The 17,951-nt window shown below is 41.6% G+C and overlaps 1 protein-coding gene across 11 annotated transcripts in view; it reads left to right on the plus strand.

The window, feature by feature from the left end:
• LOC107396498 (protein unc-13 homolog B) overlaps positions 1–17,951 on the plus strand; it is a 99,265-nt gene that overhangs the window by 33,303 nt on the left and 48,011 nt on the right. For 7 of the 11 annotated variants that reach the window (XM_054744170.2, XM_054744168.2, XM_070552230.1 and 4 more), the window contains 4 exons: positions 652–775; positions 13,676–13,752; positions 13,896–13,953; positions 17,125–17,338. In XM_054744170.2, the coding sequence (XP_054600145.2) occupies positions 652–775; positions 13,676–13,752; positions 13,896–13,953; positions 17,125–17,338 (473 nt within the window). The other 4 variants (XM_054744169.2, XM_070552232.1, XM_070552236.1 and 1 more) reach the window with 2 other exon arrangements.

Below are 17,951 nucleotides of genomic sequence, written 5' to 3' on the forward strand. Positions count from 1 at the left end.
TAATATTTGGTTAAGCTGCTATAGCAAATTTAGAAAACATTGACTTTAAAAAACATATTGAGAACATTTTAAAAAGTTATTAAAGTGGGTCTCTTGCATTTTGTTTAAAACTACCGCTAATTACACGGTTCAGACCAAATGCAATAGTAGCAGCAGTAGCTTAGGAGGTAGAGCGGGTTGTCCTGTAATCAGAAGGTTGCAGGTTCTATCTCGGCTCCCGCCAGAAAATGCTGCTGTTGTGTCCTTGTGCAAGACACTTAACTCACCCTGCCTGCTGGTGGTGATCGGAGGAACCGGCGGCACCAGTGGTCTGCAGTCTTGCTTCTGTCAGTGCACACCAGGCCAACTGTGGCTACATTGTAGTTCATCTTGATCGTGTTGTGAAGTGCCTTGGGGGGTTGTAGAAACCTAAGACGGCGCTATACAAATACAGACCATTTACCATTGGACACTTTCTCAATTTCTCCGGTATCACAGGTTTCTGGTTCTGGCAGAAGGGTTTCAGGGAAGATACCTGAGGGGAGAGGTGATTGTTCCATCACCGTGTTTGCATTCAAAACCTAGTTTGTTCCGTAAATTCGTTCCTGCATGTGCAATTTTGCCCATATTGATTTTGTGATTGATAGTGCTTTTGTTGTAATGTGACTCCAGGAGGGCTCTGGCGAGTGGATTTTCCTGGATGCAGAAGTCCTGATGAAAGCAGATGAGATATACGGCACCAAGAACCCAACGCCACACCAAGTGCTGCTGGATACTCGATTTGAGCTGCCTTTTGGTCAGTTGGCTGTAAATTATCTCATGGATTTTCACTGTGACACTGTTGTCAAAAATCTAGTATCAATATTTAGAAAGTTCAGTGGCCACTTGGTTTAGTACTTATTTACTTTATGTCACTTACTTTAGCAATTAGGATGTCTAAACAGTCCCACAGGCTCGTGGATTAATCTCTGTATAAACGCTGTGTCACAAACTCCCGGATGTTTATGCCGGAGTCGGTGTTATCGTAAAAAGCTTCCCTCCCGGAAGTTTCTGGAGGAAGAAAATTAAGGTGACACAACTCCAGTTTTTAGTGAAATATTGAAAATAAAACACAGAAATAGCGTGTTTTGACCTGAAAAAGAATGGGCTGGCTACGCCAATTATTGAAAGACTGGGTGGCTCGACCAATTATGTAGCGTATTACTACATACTAGAATCAACACTGTTTGCTATCAGTTGTTAGGTTCTGAGAATGATCAAGCAAATTAGCATATGAAGCTTATATCATGTATAAATATCAAGGATACGTATATAATTGATAGAAGTTCATACACCAACCTGCTTGGTCTATATTTAATCCAAAGATTATTGTTTAATTTAAGATACTTAAATTTAATAGCAAAAGCTTTTTTTTTTTTTATCAGAAGTTGGGAATCTTTGCTTTTTCAGTAACCAGAAATACACACCATTCTGTGTTTCATTTTAATGGTGAGGCGGAGCTTAAAAGTTAAGAATTTATTACTAACAATTTTAAACTTGACAATTTGAAATGACAATTCAGAAATGACAATTAAAAAGGACATTTCATGGATGACAATTGACCAGCTTTGATATTAAACTTTGTATCAAAAGCTTTACCTGTGTCTGGATGGAAAGCTAAAATGAAATGAGAGCTTGGATGCGTGAATGGATTCTCAGAAGGTTTCTGTCAGAGAGAGGAACTCGTTCTGGGTGAATGCTTGTTTTGCAGCTAACTCGGTTGTTACTTAGAGAAACGGCATCAGACGTCATCTGTCGAAAGTGTCTACTTCACCCAGTTTCAGGAGACCCCCTTCTGGATCCGAGATGTCAGGTGGAGATGATTTCCTCCGGGCACGAGGCTGGTAGAAGGACCTCAATGCGACCAAATCAGTCCTGGGATGTCTCCGTGGGTCACACGACTAATGAAACTATTTGCATCTCAAAATCATTAACTCTGAAGGAGTTTTGCATCTTATTTAAAAAATCAATAACTCTGAAGGAGTTTTGTGTCAGCTGGTTACAGGTGCGTTTATTCGAAGCTATTCTAACGGCGTGACAGAACAGCAGGTGGAGGTTCAGGGTGTCCGTCCCTTATCCTCAGGATGGTGGTTGGTTCACGAACTGAAGTTACAGCTGCAGAAGATTTAGTTTTAACAAACCCACAGAACACGCCCTCTCAGAGCAAAAAAGCTTTGCTCTTGAGTCAAAGACATGTGATGGCAGTTTACTTTTACTCTGGATACCCTCTGCGTTGGATGGATAAAGTGGAAGATGACTTTCTGGTTTACTGAACACACATAACCAATTATCACAATAATCATTATTATACCCAAAGCATAATAATTCATTTCAGTAATTAAAATACATTTATACTGAACCAAGAGATTATTTATGATTATAATAAACAGTAATAAAGTCAAAGAGTTTATTAAAATTATTATTTAAAATTATTATTGGGATCTTGAAGTGTCCTTCAATCTGGGATGGAACAGCAGCAGACAAAGATGATATTCAGCAGACATCATGGCTCCTCGCTTGTTTAATCTGTGGGGCAAAGTTACAGTCGACCCAGCTTGACCCAGCTGAGAAAATGTGACCTTTGTCACACATTAGAGGCCCTTCGTGACGCTACATCATAGTATGATTTCTTGTCCAATTGGAACATGCCATCTTAAGGGGTGTTAACAAGAAAACCTCAGAACATCACGCCTTCTTTCAGATACAGGATGCGCTGATTTGGGGTAAGGAAATATCTATGTGTCACGACTTTTAACTTAACTTTAATTTATCCCTAATGAACCTTGTGTCTGAGTGTAGATGATGATTGCCTTGTCATATCAAACATTACTGATTATTATATATATAAATCTTTCAATGTAATATAATAGCATTCATTTCAAACTTCAGTAATTCAAGCACAGACTCCATACATCCATCCATTTTCATCCACTAATCCGGAGTCGGGTCGCGGGGGCAGTAGCCTAAGGCGAGAGCCCCAGACTTCCCTCTCCCCAGCCACTTGGGCCAGCTCCTCCGGGGGAATCCCAAGGCGTTCCCTGGCCAGGTGAGAGACATAGTCCCTCCACCGAGTCCTGGGTCTACCTTTAGGTCTCCTCCCGGTTGGATGTGCCCGGAAAACCTCACCAGGGAGGCGTCCAGGAAGCATCCTGACCAGATGCCCGAGCCACCTCAACTGGCTCCTCTCGATGTGGAGGAGCAGCAGGTCTACTCCAAGCCCCTCCCGAATGACCAAGCTTCTCACCCTATCTAAGGGAGAGCCCAGCCACTCTTGGGAGAAAACTCATTTCGGCCGCCTGTATCCGCAATCTTGTTCTTTCGGTCACTACCCAAAGCTCATGACTATAGGTGAGGGTAGGAACGTAGATCGACCGGTAAATCGAGAGCTTCTCCTTCTGACTCAGCTCTCTCTTCACCACGATAGACTGGTACAACACGCGCATCCAGGGTCCGAAATTAAATTTTTGACTCACCGGCCAAGTTGGCTGGTAGATGATGAAAATCTACCGGCCAAGCATATTTTTTACCGGTCAAAATTCTAATTGATTTAGATCTACCTAAAGCATGTTATTCTATATTATGTTGATTCCAAACAGAGTGACAAAATAATCAAAACATCAATTAATAAGAAAAACAACTCTTTTGTAATTTTTACTATTTATTTATTTTTTAGCGATCTTTTTATGAACTCTTTCATTGAAATCTAGTCAGACTCCTTGTTTTCTCTGTCCATGAAGTCTGGCCTCCTGCTTCTGTCATCGTCTTTGTGCCAAAGCATTACAGCCTCATTTGGTTCATAGCCCTTGATCTCTGAAGAACACAGCTGCACCATGAGAATATCTGACAGTGTGTCAGGGCTCATCTGACCTCTAGTCATTTTTAACTTGCTTCATGGTGCTAAAGCCTCTTTCACACTCAGCAGTTGAGGGAGGGAGGGACAGCATCTGGTCGATCAATGCCAGCAAATCAGGGCAGGAATGCTGAAAGCGTCTGTTTACTGCGATCCATGACATCTTCGGCAGCGACCCAGGCTCTTGATACATGAGCGACTTGAGGGCAGTCTACTGGCCAGGAATGCTTTCAGCGTGGACACCTGCGGTCTCCAGGACAGGCCTGAAGTGGTCCAAGTGTTTCCAGTTCTGCATCATCAAAATCTAGAACAGTGGTGTAAAAAGAAAGCATTAAAATAATTAAGCATGCCGTTTTTATTCACAACCTGACTGGACAGCTCTGATGAACCAACCTGCTTCTTCATCTCCTGACTGTGGCCAGTTGGTGAAGCTGACTAGCTTGGTGGCATGCAGAATCCCTACACTGGCATCCTGGAACCTGTGATTCATTTTCTCAACTAGCCTGTCGATCACTTCTGTCTGTGAGCTGATGAGGGCCTTGTTATCACCTGCTCTTGTTAGTGTTATTCCCTCATAGCAGTCTGCAACTGTGGCTTTCATCATGGGTCCCTGTCTGATAAATAACAGCAAAACACTTTCTTCCCCTTTTCTGGTGGAAACTTTAAAAAGAAAATAACTATAAAAGTACTTAAATAAACATACCTGGTTTTGTATTTTTCCAGTACTGCTTGTGTTGAACTCAAGGTGCCATGGGCCTCTGCTACAGTGATGACAGATCTCTGCAGACAGGTGGACAAGTTGTTCAGATGGGTGAGGGTGTCATGCAGGAAGCCACAAAACTGGACAATAACAGCTTCCCTAATGGTGGAGTAGTATGTTCTGGCCTTGGCCTGCTGGACACCCCGGATATTTTGAGCATCAGGAGACTGAATCTAAATTTAATTTAAAGAAGAATTACACATAAACAACTGTTCTCTATAGATTAAGGTAAATGTTAATAATTCTAACTAATTTTATAGGTCATTACACATTATTATTACTTAGCCAATACCTGCTCAAGGTGTTGTACAAGACCCCGGTATCCTCGCAGGAAGTGGTCCAGGGCACATAGCAGGTGTCCTACCCAATGGGTCCCACCTATTCTGGTGGGTACCAATGGCTTTTGGCCAAGAACCTGAAAGCTGTTAATTAGGTTTACCCTGTTGAGTGGACTGGTGTGATAGAAGTTGTATAGCCCAGAAAGCAGATCTTCCACTTTCTGAAACATCGCATTTGAGCGCATAGCATCAGAAAAGCTCAATTCGCTGCGGTGTGCCATGCAGTGGATGCCGATGATGTAGGTTCGGCCACCCTTCAACTTGCTGACGACTCCATTTTTTGCTCCAGTCATTACTGCTGCCCCATCTGTTCCCATAGCGACTAGTTTGCTTCCCCAGTCATCACTCACTTCATCCATGATGTCACTAATGGCTTTGCTAATGTGTGATGCGTCTGCCTTCTTCACTGACTTGATGCCAACAAACATTGACTTGATTTTGCCTTCGTGACTAAATCTTACATATACCAACTCCTCCTCTTTCACAGAACTGTCTGTGGAGCCATCAGTGGTTAGATAGAGAAATTTTGTGTTTTTAAGATTCTCTCTAATGTTGTTTCTTTCTACCTCAGCAATATAGTGCATAAACACTTTGGCCTGCTTTTCATTCCTGTATGTTGATCCCACAGTTATTCCCTTTTGTTCATCCAGACTGCAAAGAATGAAAATTGAATGTTAAAAATAAAAATATATTTGTATATTTGCATATTGTAAATATACAATAATTTTAATCAACACAACTTGCCTTCCTGGTAATAACATTTTGTATTATTATAATTAATTAGCCATATTTCACATCTGAACTTAAGAGCATGGACATTTCAAACAAACAAAGTTTACTTACTCGCACATCCACTCAAAATCGGAAAATGGCCTTGCCTTCTTCCCAATAGCATGCACGGTGCGAAACAGCGTTTTCATTTTTGTGCTTGTTTTCTTTGACATAGCTATTAGCGCAGAGACTGTGGGTGTCACCAGTAGAGACTCAGATTGAGCCCGGGACATGGATGTGCAGGCAATATGGCATTTGCTGTTTTCATGTTCTCGAATAGTCTCAAGCTTCATTGTCTTATTTCCTATGACAAACGAGTTGTTGCAGTTCTTCTCTCGAGCGTGCTGGCGGCAAACGGTGCAGCTCATTTGCGCAGATTCTGGGTCATAATGTAGCCATTGTCTTACGACTCCGCCATCTCCAGTTCGCCACTTCTCACAAAATCTTCTGGTTGTCACTGGTCCTGGTGGTTTTTCTTCCAGTTCGACAAGTTTTCTTTTGGAAGGCTGGCTGACTCCAGTTAAAAACCGCCACATTTCACCGCTAGTTTTAACACGAAGCTAACTTGATAAACTGATTGAATGGGATATTCGGAAATGACGTTGGATGCGGCGCTCACGTTTGTGTACATTGCATGCAGGCATGCAGGCGGGAGAAGTATCACAGAAATCCATGGAAGATGACTGAAAAACATAACTAATTTGGTGCAAACATTTACTCGCCAGGTGGCAGGTAGAGCTCAAAATTTTACTCGCCAAATGGAGCAATTTGCTCGCATTTGGCGAGTGTTAATTTCGGACCCTGCCCGCATCACTGCAGATGCGGCACCAATCCGCCTATCGATCTCACGCTCCACTTTTCCCTCACTTGTGAACAAGACCCCGAGATACTTAAACTCCTCCACTTGGGGCAGGACCTCATCCCTGACCCGGAGAAGGCATTCTACCCTTTTCCGAATCAAGACCATGGTCTCAGATTTAGAGGAGCTGATTCTCATCCCAGCTGCTTCACACTCGACTGCGAACCGCTCCAGCAAAAGCTGAAGATTACGATCTGATGAAGCCAGCAGGACCACATCATCTGCAAAAAGCAGAGACCTGATCCTCAGGGCACCAAAACTGATGCCCTCCACACCGTGGCTGCACCTAGAAATCCTGTCCATAAAAGTTATGAACAGAATCAGTGACAAAGGGCAGCCTTGGCGGAGTCCAACTCTCACTGGGAACGAGCCCGACTTCGTGCCGGCAATGCGGACCAAGCTCTGACACCGGTCATACAGGGACCTAACAGCCCGTGTCAGAGGGCCTGGTACCCCATACTCCCGGAGTATCCCCCACAGGGCCCCCCGAGGGACGAGGTCAAACGCCTTCTCCAAATCCACAAAACACATGTAGACTGGTTGGGCAACTTCTCATGCACCCTCCAGGATTCCCCTAAGGGTATAGAGCTGGTCCAGTGTTCCACGGCCAGGACGAAAACCACATTGCTCCTCCTGAATCTGAGGTTCAACAATCCGATGGACCCTCCTCTCCAGAACCCCCTGAATAGTCCTTACCAGGAAGGCTCAGGAGTGTGATCTCCCTGTAGTTAGAACACACCTTGCGCTCCTTTTTAAATAAGGGGACCACCACCCCGGTCTGCCAGTCCAGTGTGACTGCCCCCGATGTCCACGCGATATTGCAGAGCCAACACAGCCCCACAACATCCAGAGCCTCAAGCACAGACCAATTAACCGTATTGATTTAAGCACAGATTAATGATGACATTATTATTATTCCATTTCACAAATGAATAACTCAAATGAAGTTGAAAACAGTCACTCTTATAACAGTCCGGTCCGGCCTAGATAAGCAGACAGGTTTGGCACAGAAGGACCTTGAGAAGGGAACATGATGTTGAAGTCTTGACAATATGAGTGTAAACACGCAGTGTAGAATCTTTTCCTGCAACTTGGAAGATTAACAGACGCACAGCGGCAGATTCATGTCTGCAGCTGACCGATGGCAAGTCGGTCAATCTGTAGGTGAAAACTAACCATTTCTGGACATTACGCATCGCAATCCAAGATGAGAAGAGTTGTTATTTTGACCAAGGTTCGCTTTGCAGAATGAGTAAAGGATGACCTGTTGCGGTATAGAAACCCAATTCTTCACTTGACTTTAGAAAGTAATGAATGAATGTGAATGAAAGTGTGCTGTCAAGTCAGATACCCAAATGCTTATCAGAACTGACAAGTTGTATTTCTGTACTAACCAGGGAAACAATACTAGGGTGGCAAGTTAATTGTGGTAAGTTAAGCCTGGAGCACACTGGAGGCAGGCGTGACGCTGCGCAGTGCCGCTGAGCGCTTCTTGGAAAGTCGCGCGATAGTCAAAACATCACGTGGGATTTGAGAACAGAAAGGGGAAAGTGACTCTATTGTTTATATGTGATCAGACTTGCTGTCGTGTTTTGCGAGACTCAAATTCATTAACAATGGGTGAGTACGATATTTATTTTATTTTAATATTTTAAAATCAACAGTACTTTAAAGTTTTCAAAACTGCAGGTAGGTTTGTGCCGGCGGTTGAGTTTGTACTGTAAAGCCGTTCCACATCGTAATAATGGCGCTGCTGCGCTTGTGATAGAACTGGCACCTATCTTCAGCGGCTAAGCTTGGCGCAGCGCTCCCCGTGTGCCCACTCTCATTAACTATAATGGCTTTTATTTAAAATGACAGCGTATGCCTCCAGTGTGCCCCAGAATTTAAGGTGTTCAAATGAAGAGGAAGGCATGTTGAAGACAAAGTTGTTCTACAAGGAGGACAAAGCTGCATTCAAGGAAGAACTGCATGAATATAAAATGGTGTTGAAGCATCTTCTTCCATTGGAGGGGGAATTAGTTATGGGAAGCTAAATCATAAATTTGCTTGAAAAGTAAATATATTTTGAACTTTATTGAAACATTAGCAAACCTGTTGACGTCCTGTTTGTTATCCAGCTTATTGAGTGACGTAGGCAACTGCTATTTGCATTCTGAATGTGTCACTAAGATCCAATCATATGAAAAAAAAAACCTGTTCAGTGACGCATTTTATTGCAGTTACAAAAATGCATATTTACGCCTGACCTCTTGTGGTTGGATCATCTATAATGCACCAGGTCGGAACAGTTTAAGTGTTCAGCAAACACAGAGGATCACATGTCTACAACGATTGATGCATTTTCCGTTTCGTTTACCATTGCTCTGTCTGGTCTATTTTTATTTTTGCCACTGTGTCACCAGCTCAAGCAAAGGACATCAAAGTTAAAGCAGGATATCTGTCTACTAAGTGATGGATAGATTCTCTCTGGTTTTTAGAAGGGGCCTTTGAACGTGTTCACGTGTGTTCTGTGCCACCAAAGCCATTCATTAAAGCTTTAGTGTCTTTGAAGTCCTGGCCTTTGTGTCGGTGTCCTTTAATGTGCCTATGTCCACCAAGAAGCTTAAATCCTCTGCAAAAATGGGAGTGATAAGGGTACCTGGAGAGCAGCCATATCAGAGGTAGTAGACATTGTTGGGATTAAATAACCATAATAAAAATGCATTTTGTCCTTTGAATTGTAACAAATGTAGAGTGCTGTGATTGGCATGACACTAAAGGCCAATGGTAGACCTTCTGAGGCTATGATGGAGCGTGGTTAGACCAACCTTCAGGGCAACATTTTTTGCTACTTTTACGATTAGTCTAGATTTGTAGAAATAACCTGAGCTAATACAAAATGCAGTTTTTAAAAGATGATCTAATTAATTAATGGAAGAAAGCTATTCTAGCCAACCTAGTCGTTTGTGGTAAAAGTCATTCTGATTGCTTTGAGTTCAGGTTCAGTAGCTATACCCAGACCTGATTAGTGCCAGCTCTGTAGAATTAGGAAATAACTTCAATAGAACCATTCTGACAACCTGAAGTAGGCTGAACGATGAAAAAAGAAAGAAATCAATCTTTCATATAGATGAAAGTCACGAGGTGTTTCACAAATCAAAAAAATTAAAATATAAAAATACTTAAAAAAATAATTAAGAAATATTTTCAAAATGAGAAAAAAATATTGATTGGAAAAGTGATTGAGGAAGGAAGAAATAAAATGAATATGACAGAGGGAAATCAGTGGATCTCGGGAAAGACAGAATATGTAGAAATAAGGATATGAAGGTCACGCAAAAGCCAGCTTGAACAGATGAGTTGTCAGCTGCTTTTTAAAGGAGACCACTGAGTCCACTGATCTCAGGCTCAGGGGGAGATAGTTCCAAAGTCTAAGCAGTGTTTCCCCTAGGAATTTTTCCAGCTGTGGCGGTGGGGCCGGGGGGGGGGCTTGGGGAGAAATTATGACATGTCTCTAAATAAAGTAAAAGTTTCTAGTGCAGAGAGGAGCCAACCCATAGAAGCACTGATTTGATCTCATTTCAGAGAAAAATAGAACAGGTTAGATGCACCTAATAAATAAAATGACTAACAAACTTGCTTCATTGTTTTGGTGCTGAAAATATCACGAATGCGGATCGAAGTAGATACACAGATAAATGCACCTCTTATTTATTATTTGGAGACTAAATTTACTGCAGCTGGCAGAGGCAGAGATTGTTTCTATTGATACAGGGAATTAACAGAATCATTTTAAATTTTAATAGGGGAAGACTGCAGGAGGGAGCGGTAAAATACAGGGGGTCCCCAGCAAAAACAAGAAACTTTACGAGTCTGATGAAACCCGCTGGTTTTCCATCAGGCAGTCACGGGGCAGCTCCAATGACCCAGTGGCTGTGCTGGGTCAGTGTTGTTATCGAGCTCAGTCCGGCTCGGCAGAGGGTGAACGAGCCGAGGCGACGTCGTGCTCTGCTTAAGAAGAGGTGTTATTTTCCCACTTCAGAAGAAGAGTCCAGCGTGTTTTTACGCTTTCTCCGAGACATGTCACGTCACGGCGCTAACACGTCAATAGTGCAGCGTAGCCTGCTGGAGGTTTTAAGGGTTCAGATGAAACACCCGACCTCTCAGGCTGCTCACACATCGATCTTAAGTTGTCGCTGTTGCGCTTACGCCGTAATACAGTATAAGATGCGGTTAAAGTCAGACATGAAAAAATAAATACATTTTACATGAATAAGTGATGATTAGCCTGGTGGGGGAGGAAAACCTGGCCTAGTAAGCACTGGAGGAAACCCTGTCAAGATCGTCAACACTCGTTAATCTTAATGCTATTGAAACATGTAAACGTAAAAGCATTATATACACTGCTACCTTTCTAATTTTAAACTCAGTAACTTATGCTATAACTTCACCTTGCCCTGCCTGCTCCTCCTTGCTGCCTGCCGGCTGTGATCACAAGCGACAACTTAGTAATTCCCGCTGCTTCTTTGGGAAACTGCGCAAAAAAAAAAAACAACTTGGGATCTTGTAGGCGTGGCGGTGGGATTCCAACCGTGGCGGCCCGCCACGGCTACGCCTATGTAAGGGAAACCCTGCTAAGGACCGCAGCAGCAAATGATCTGTCACCGTTGGTCTTTAGCCTGGTGCACTGCACAACCTGTAGGCTTTGGTCACTGGACCTCAAGAGCAGCTGTGAGTTGTTTAGCCACAACCTTTTCCAAGATCTTGGAGATGAACGGAAGTTTAGAGATGGGTCTGAAGCTGCTATGGAGAGAGCGGTCAAGACTTAGTTTTTTAAGAAGCGGGTGGATTACAGCGATTTAAAGTAAGCAGGGACCTGACCAGAAACCAGAGAAGCATTAATTATAGAGAGCACGCTGGGACAGATGGACTGAAAAGCACTTTTAAACAAAGATGAGGGTAAGATGTCGAGGGGTCATGCAGAGGTCTTCATATACCGTATTTTCACGACCATAAGGTGCACCGTGTTATAGGGCGCAGCTTCAGTTACGGGTGTGTTTTTGGTATTTAACACATACATTGCTTAGCCAATCGCCTGACATGAATGGCATTAAATTAATCTCCGAGAACAAAGTAAGGAACCTTGGTGTTATCTTTGACCAGGACATGTCATTCAAATCCCAGGTTTCACAAGTTTGTAGGATTTCCTTTTTCCACCTTCAGAATATTGCTAAGATTAGAAGCATACTTTCCAGGAGTGATGCTGAAAAACTAGTTCATGCATTTATTACATCAAGACTGGATTACTGTAATTCATTACTCTCAGGAAGTCCACAGAATGTAGTTAAAAGTCTTCAGCTTATCCAAAATGCTGCAGCTAGAGTTCTGATGAGAATTAAAAAGAGAGATCATATCTCTCCTGTCTTGGCTTCCCTACATTGGCTACCTGTTAAATTCAGAATAGATTTTAAGCTTCTCACATATAAAGCTCTTAATAATCAAGCTCCATCATACATCAGTGATCTGATTGTTCCATACGTTCCTAACCGAGCACTTCGCTCTCAGACTGCAGGTCTACTGGTGGTTCCCAGAATATCTAAAATTAGGATGGGAGGCAGATATTTTAGTTATCAGGCTTCTCTCCTGTGGAACCAGCTCCCAGCTTTAGTCCATGAGGCAGACACTTTGTCTACTTTTAAGAATAGGCTTAAAACATTTTAATTTGATAGGGCCTATGGTTAAAATCTGATGTTAGCCTAAATCTGGACAAGTGGGGGAGTAGAGGGAGGTGGAGTGTACAGTCGGTAAAGACGGCTCTCCCTTGCCCTGACTCCAACATGCCTCCATCTAAATAGGTAAGATTATCCAGAGTTATCTCTGTAGTTATGCTGCTATAGGCTTAGACTGCTGGAGGATACACTGACCACTTTTCTCACATTACTGCTTTCTTCCACAGTCTGCTCTTTAACTGTACTATTTTCTGCAATTTCAGCTGTTAATTTTATTTTCTCTGTAAGTGTTTTTCTCCCCAGAAGAAGCTACAATTTTTCTTACTTCTGGGATGGGACCATTTTTAGAGCGGCATTGTGGGGGCTTGGGTGGGAGCCATCCATCAGCTCCCTGCTCAAAAAGGCCCAGCAGAGGATGTACTTTCTGCGGCAGTTGAAAAAGGCCAAGCTGCCGGCCCAGATGATGGTGCAGTTTTACCGGCCATCATTGAGTCCATCCTCACCTCCTCCATCACTGTGTGGTACGCTGGAGCCACGGTGAGGGACAAAAATAGACTGCAGCGCATTGTGCGCTCTGCTGAGAAGGTGATTGGCTGCAGCCTTCCATCTCTCCAGGACCTGTACGTCTCCAGAACTCGTGGGCGTGCAGGCCGGATAGCAGCTGACCCTTCTCACCCGGGACACAGACTTTTCGAGCCGCTTCCCTCAGGCAGGAGGTTACGGTCCATCCAGACCAGAACCTCCCGCCATAAGAACAGCTTATTTCCATCTGCCGTTAGACCTGTGAACAGCTTATAAATACACAACCATGTTCGTCTGCTGTACTTGACATAACGCCACGTTACCGGCCATATTACCATTACCTGCCTTTTTTATAGCTGAATGTTTTATGCTAGTTTTATTATATTTTATTCTACTTATTCTATTTTTGAAATTTATTATTCATGTTATATGTAGCACATTATTACCGAAACACGTTCCTAGTTTGTGAACTGCTTGTTCACTGACAATGGCAGTAAACCTTTTCTGATTCTGATTTTCTGATTCTGATGTGTTGGAGTCAAATGCTTTTGTACAATTTGGTTTAGAATGCTTTTTCTCTCTTAATAAATGACAACTCCATTTTGTATTCACTCCAGCTATTTTACCTGATCTTAAAACCCTTTTGTTGATGAGCTTGACAAGAAAGTTAAAACTAGATTAATCTATAAGGGGTCAAATATATATTTTTATAGCATTGAAAATTTTAGGTTTGTTCTGCTTGTACATTCACTCTTACTTTTTAATTAATTTTTATCCAGCTACAGAAAAATGAAGCGAGCATAGGTTATAGTTTGTGCCTGACATGTTTTTGTTCTCAACCTCCAGACATTCCAGAAGATGAGGCACAGTATTGGACGGGCAAGCTTGAACGCATCAACATGGGAATCCATGATGAGGTAAAGGTCAGATTATTTAGTCTGTTTTATTTGCAAATTGGACAAGAGTTGTCCTCTTTTTAAACACAATTGTGATATAAATTGCAACCAATACAAGTACTGCTGACACTGTAATCTGTGACCTGTTTCCATTTTCCTGTCTATGACAGTTTCCTCTTCAGGATGATGACCAGAGAGGGCCGCTCCCATTCGCAGCATCCCAGTGCTGTAAGTGTCCCCATGTTCATTTAATCCCTCAGCCCCTAGGTGGAAGCAAATCATTGGTATTAAGGACTCTTTATTTCCTTCACCTTTTAATTGCATATGTTCTGCTGTATATCGTGTACAGACTGTTATTTCTGACTAATACAACTGAGAGCCCTATGCTGGAACACTGTTTAATGAGAGCCACATGAGGCATTCCTTATTTTGCTACCTTTTCACAATAGAGACACTATGTATTTGTCTCCTCGTCACTCACTTCTTATTTGTAATATTTGCACTTTCACCAGGCAACTATTTCGGATGGGCTGACCCCATGAGTATGTAAAGTACTTTTATGGCCCTCCCTCCCTAGCCAACCCTTGTTCCTATTTGCATGCTGTAATATTCCCCAGTAAAATGTAACATAAAAGGTTCCCATGCATTTTATTTTCACTTCTTCATTGTAACACATGATATTCCATGCTGCTTTCCTTGATGACCTTTGACCTTTTATTTCCTGACTTTCACTTTTTGCCCTATTATCATTGTGTCATTTTTATCAGACATAAATTGCTTAGTACAGTTCCTGATGAGATGGGTCAAGATAAAATGGTTCTTCCATCATCTGTTTGTTTTACAGATAAATAGATAAACACAAAAATCTACATTCTGCAATATCACTGGATAACCATGTCCTACCAGATAGTAATAATCAGAGATCGTAAGATTCCATTCACCCGGGGCTTAGCCCTGAAGGTGGGAGAGGAGGAGGCAGGTAGCGGGGGTGGGGGTTAGGGGTCATGGGGGGAAGAAAGGACAGCAATAATGTGCTGTGCAATTCAAGATTTATTCAACAACAATATGAATGCAATAAGGCAAACTATCATTAATGTAAACAAGACATTTCAAACACAAGGACTGAAATGTTTGCGGTTCAAAATCGGAGCTTCAGGACTGGACCAGAATCAAAACAAGATGCCCACACATCACAAAAGACCCAAGGGCTTATGAAAAAGCAGCACGGGCTTAAGCACCATATGCGCCACCCGCTACAGTGCCACAGTAGTGTGCAAATGTTTTAGGCAGGTGTAAAAGAAATGTTAACAAAGAATGCTTCAGAAATAAAAATGATTGCTTATTTTATCAATTTACAAAATGCAAACTAAAGAATGCCTCCTGAAAGGAAATGTCAGAGGTTGCAAATATAATCGGGACAGAAGAGAGGTCCCTGTCAGAAATAAAAACATGATTTCACGTAAAACTGAATACGGAAAATACTAAGGGTAACGGACTCAGTGTTCCATTCTGTTGTCATTTGGACTTGTTGGTTTATGGAGTGCAGCCTCCTCTTTTGGCTTAAAATGCCGCAGTTTTCATAATGGCATAATGTGGCTTAGTGATGACTGAGATGCCCAATCTGTCTGCTATCACATGCTGGAAGGTGGCAATTAATCCTGAAGTTGTCAATAATTGAATATGGACTTGAATTGGATTCATGTGGTTTGTTTGTCGCTCCAAAAAGGTCCCAGAACATGGCATAGCTCCAGGGTCTCCTTCAGGAAGGTGTATCTGCTCAGGAATCCTCCTGTTTTCTCAACAAGCAGATCAGTATGCACACAGAAGACATATTACCTCCCGAGGTTGCTATGCCAAATCCTCTAATAACCCAAGATCAGCCATGCTATGTCAAATACTCGTCAGTCATTGGTGTCTTTTATAGGTTCCAACAGCAATTGTGCAATAACACTGTTTCACCGCTGACATAATTACTCATTGGGTAATTTGTGGACGAGGAACACGCTTGGATGAGAGACCATTAGTACTGCAGTTCCCCCATTCTACCACTAGATGTTGTTAGTCAGAGCTGTTCTTATATTTAGGGCCAAAAATGGTAAAACCAACACAATGCACAAAATAGTTTGCACACACAAAATACACACAGATCTGTGCCTCTGTGCCTATGTACAATTGCTAAATGAGGGCCCTGAACTCAACATCATGGCATGTGTCTGGGATTACGTGACAAGACAGAAGGATGTGAGGAAGCCTACATCCACAGATCTGTGGGTGGTTCTCCCAGTTGTTTGGAACAATCTACCAGTCCAGTTTCTTCAAAAACTGTGTGCACGTGTACCTAGGAGAACTGATGCTGTTTTGAAGGCAAAGGGTGATTTAGATTTTGCTTTTGTTCAATCACTGCTTTTGATTGATGAAAATAAATGATTAACACTGTTTACAGAAGTTTTTTTTTTTTTGTTTTACACCGGACTAAAACTTTTGCACAGTACTGTATATATGTGGCATCTGGGTTTTTAGAATTTTGAAGGACTGTATTTAGGTCAAAGTTAATTAAATATCACAAATCCTTCACGTTTAGGTGTGACAGATCCAGTTTGTTTGTTTGTTTGTTTATTTATGTACTTATTTATTTATTTATTTATTTTAGTTAGTTAGTTATTTAATCTTTATTTAACCAGATGAGTTGCTGTTTAATAGTCAATGCATGTGACTTTTTTTGTAAAGTTTAAATTTAAAACATTGCACAGTTAATAGGTTTATGTCAAGAGATAAAAGAGATAAAAATGTAGGTTTTATTTATGGAATGGATCTTGGACTTTGTGTTGCAACTATATGTGTCTAGTATTCAGTGATACAATTTGGTCGATTCTTTCCATAGAAGAAAACTGGACTAAAATCAGATGTTATTTATTTTTTTGTTTATTTACTGTTGCTCAATTTGTCCTTATTAGCAAAGACAAATTGGCTGCTACATCCTAAACCTGTACACTTCTAAAGTGGTCCAGTTGGTTATTTATTCTGCTTTTTTTTTTTTTGTTGTTTGAATATTTAATCACTCTAGGAGTGATGGAGATGGAGCTCCATCATGTCACAGTTTGCAATCCAGTATGGTTTAAATAAGTACAATTCAAACAAATTTGGCTTTGGATTAATTGTATCCATAAATTGTGGTGTTAATAATTCTCTCAGTACCATTGAATTGTAAGAGCAAGTTATTCAGTTACTCACTTGAATATTAGCTTGGTTACCTGCTCAAATTTGTTTACAGCTTCCCTTTTAACATAGACTTGATTGGCCTTAATTTATTTCTGCAGGGCTTAGCATTTAAAGAGATGAGAAAATATATATTTTAATTGTATCTTATCATTAAATAATTAATATTTCTCCCTGTTCTAGCTTTGGATGACCAGGACAGTGCTGTTGATGACCGGGACAGTGACTACCGTAGTGAAACCAGTAACAGTTTGCCTCCTCGTTACCACACAACAGCCCAACCCAACTCGTCCATGCATCAGTACCCTATTGGGCCTCGGCCACATCACCTTCCAGACTGCTGCACAGATTCAGTCCACAGTTTTGACCTGGATTACAGGGAACAGAGAAGAAGCAGGTAGATGGTATAGACAGTGGCACACCACTTTAACCCAGTGACTCATGAGTTTTATAAAACATTACATTTTCCCAGTAAAACAATTTAACTTTGTTGCTTAAGAGAGGTTCATTTAGATTGTTATTGCAAAGTATAATTGAATATAATACACAACCCACGTTTGTTGAATGGTTCCCTCACAATCTTAATACACAAGTGAAATGATAAAAAATAACTGTAGCTGGAAATCACTGTGCATTTTTTCTACTAATGTTTTTTTAAGTAGCATTTCTGTTAGAATTGCCACACAGCTGATAATTTGATGTTGTCTTTACTCAGAGACAGTTTTGGTGCATCCAATGTAATCTTGTTAACAGAATGCATTTGCACCAAAGAGACCACAAAAATCTGTCTGTGTTTACTGATAGCAAGCTGAACTGAATGTTTCTACATGAGAAAGGGGGGGAAAAAGGGATTACAGCCAGAATAAGCTCAATATCTGTTTCATTTTCCCCGCTTGGTTCCTTTGGTGTGCTCACCTCAGTGAAAGTTGGAATGGCTTTCTGCTTGGTCTAGCTATTTTACATAGAAAACCCCTTTTCAACACCTCCTTTGGGGGAGGTCCACTCACACT

This window comes from Nothobranchius furzeri, chromosome 6, assembly GCF_043380555.1.
Source record: "Nothobranchius furzeri strain GRZ-AD chromosome 6, NfurGRZ-RIMD1, whole genome shotgun sequence".
NCBI lineage: Eukaryota > Metazoa > Chordata > Actinopteri > Cyprinodontiformes > Nothobranchiidae > Nothobranchius > Nothobranchius furzeri.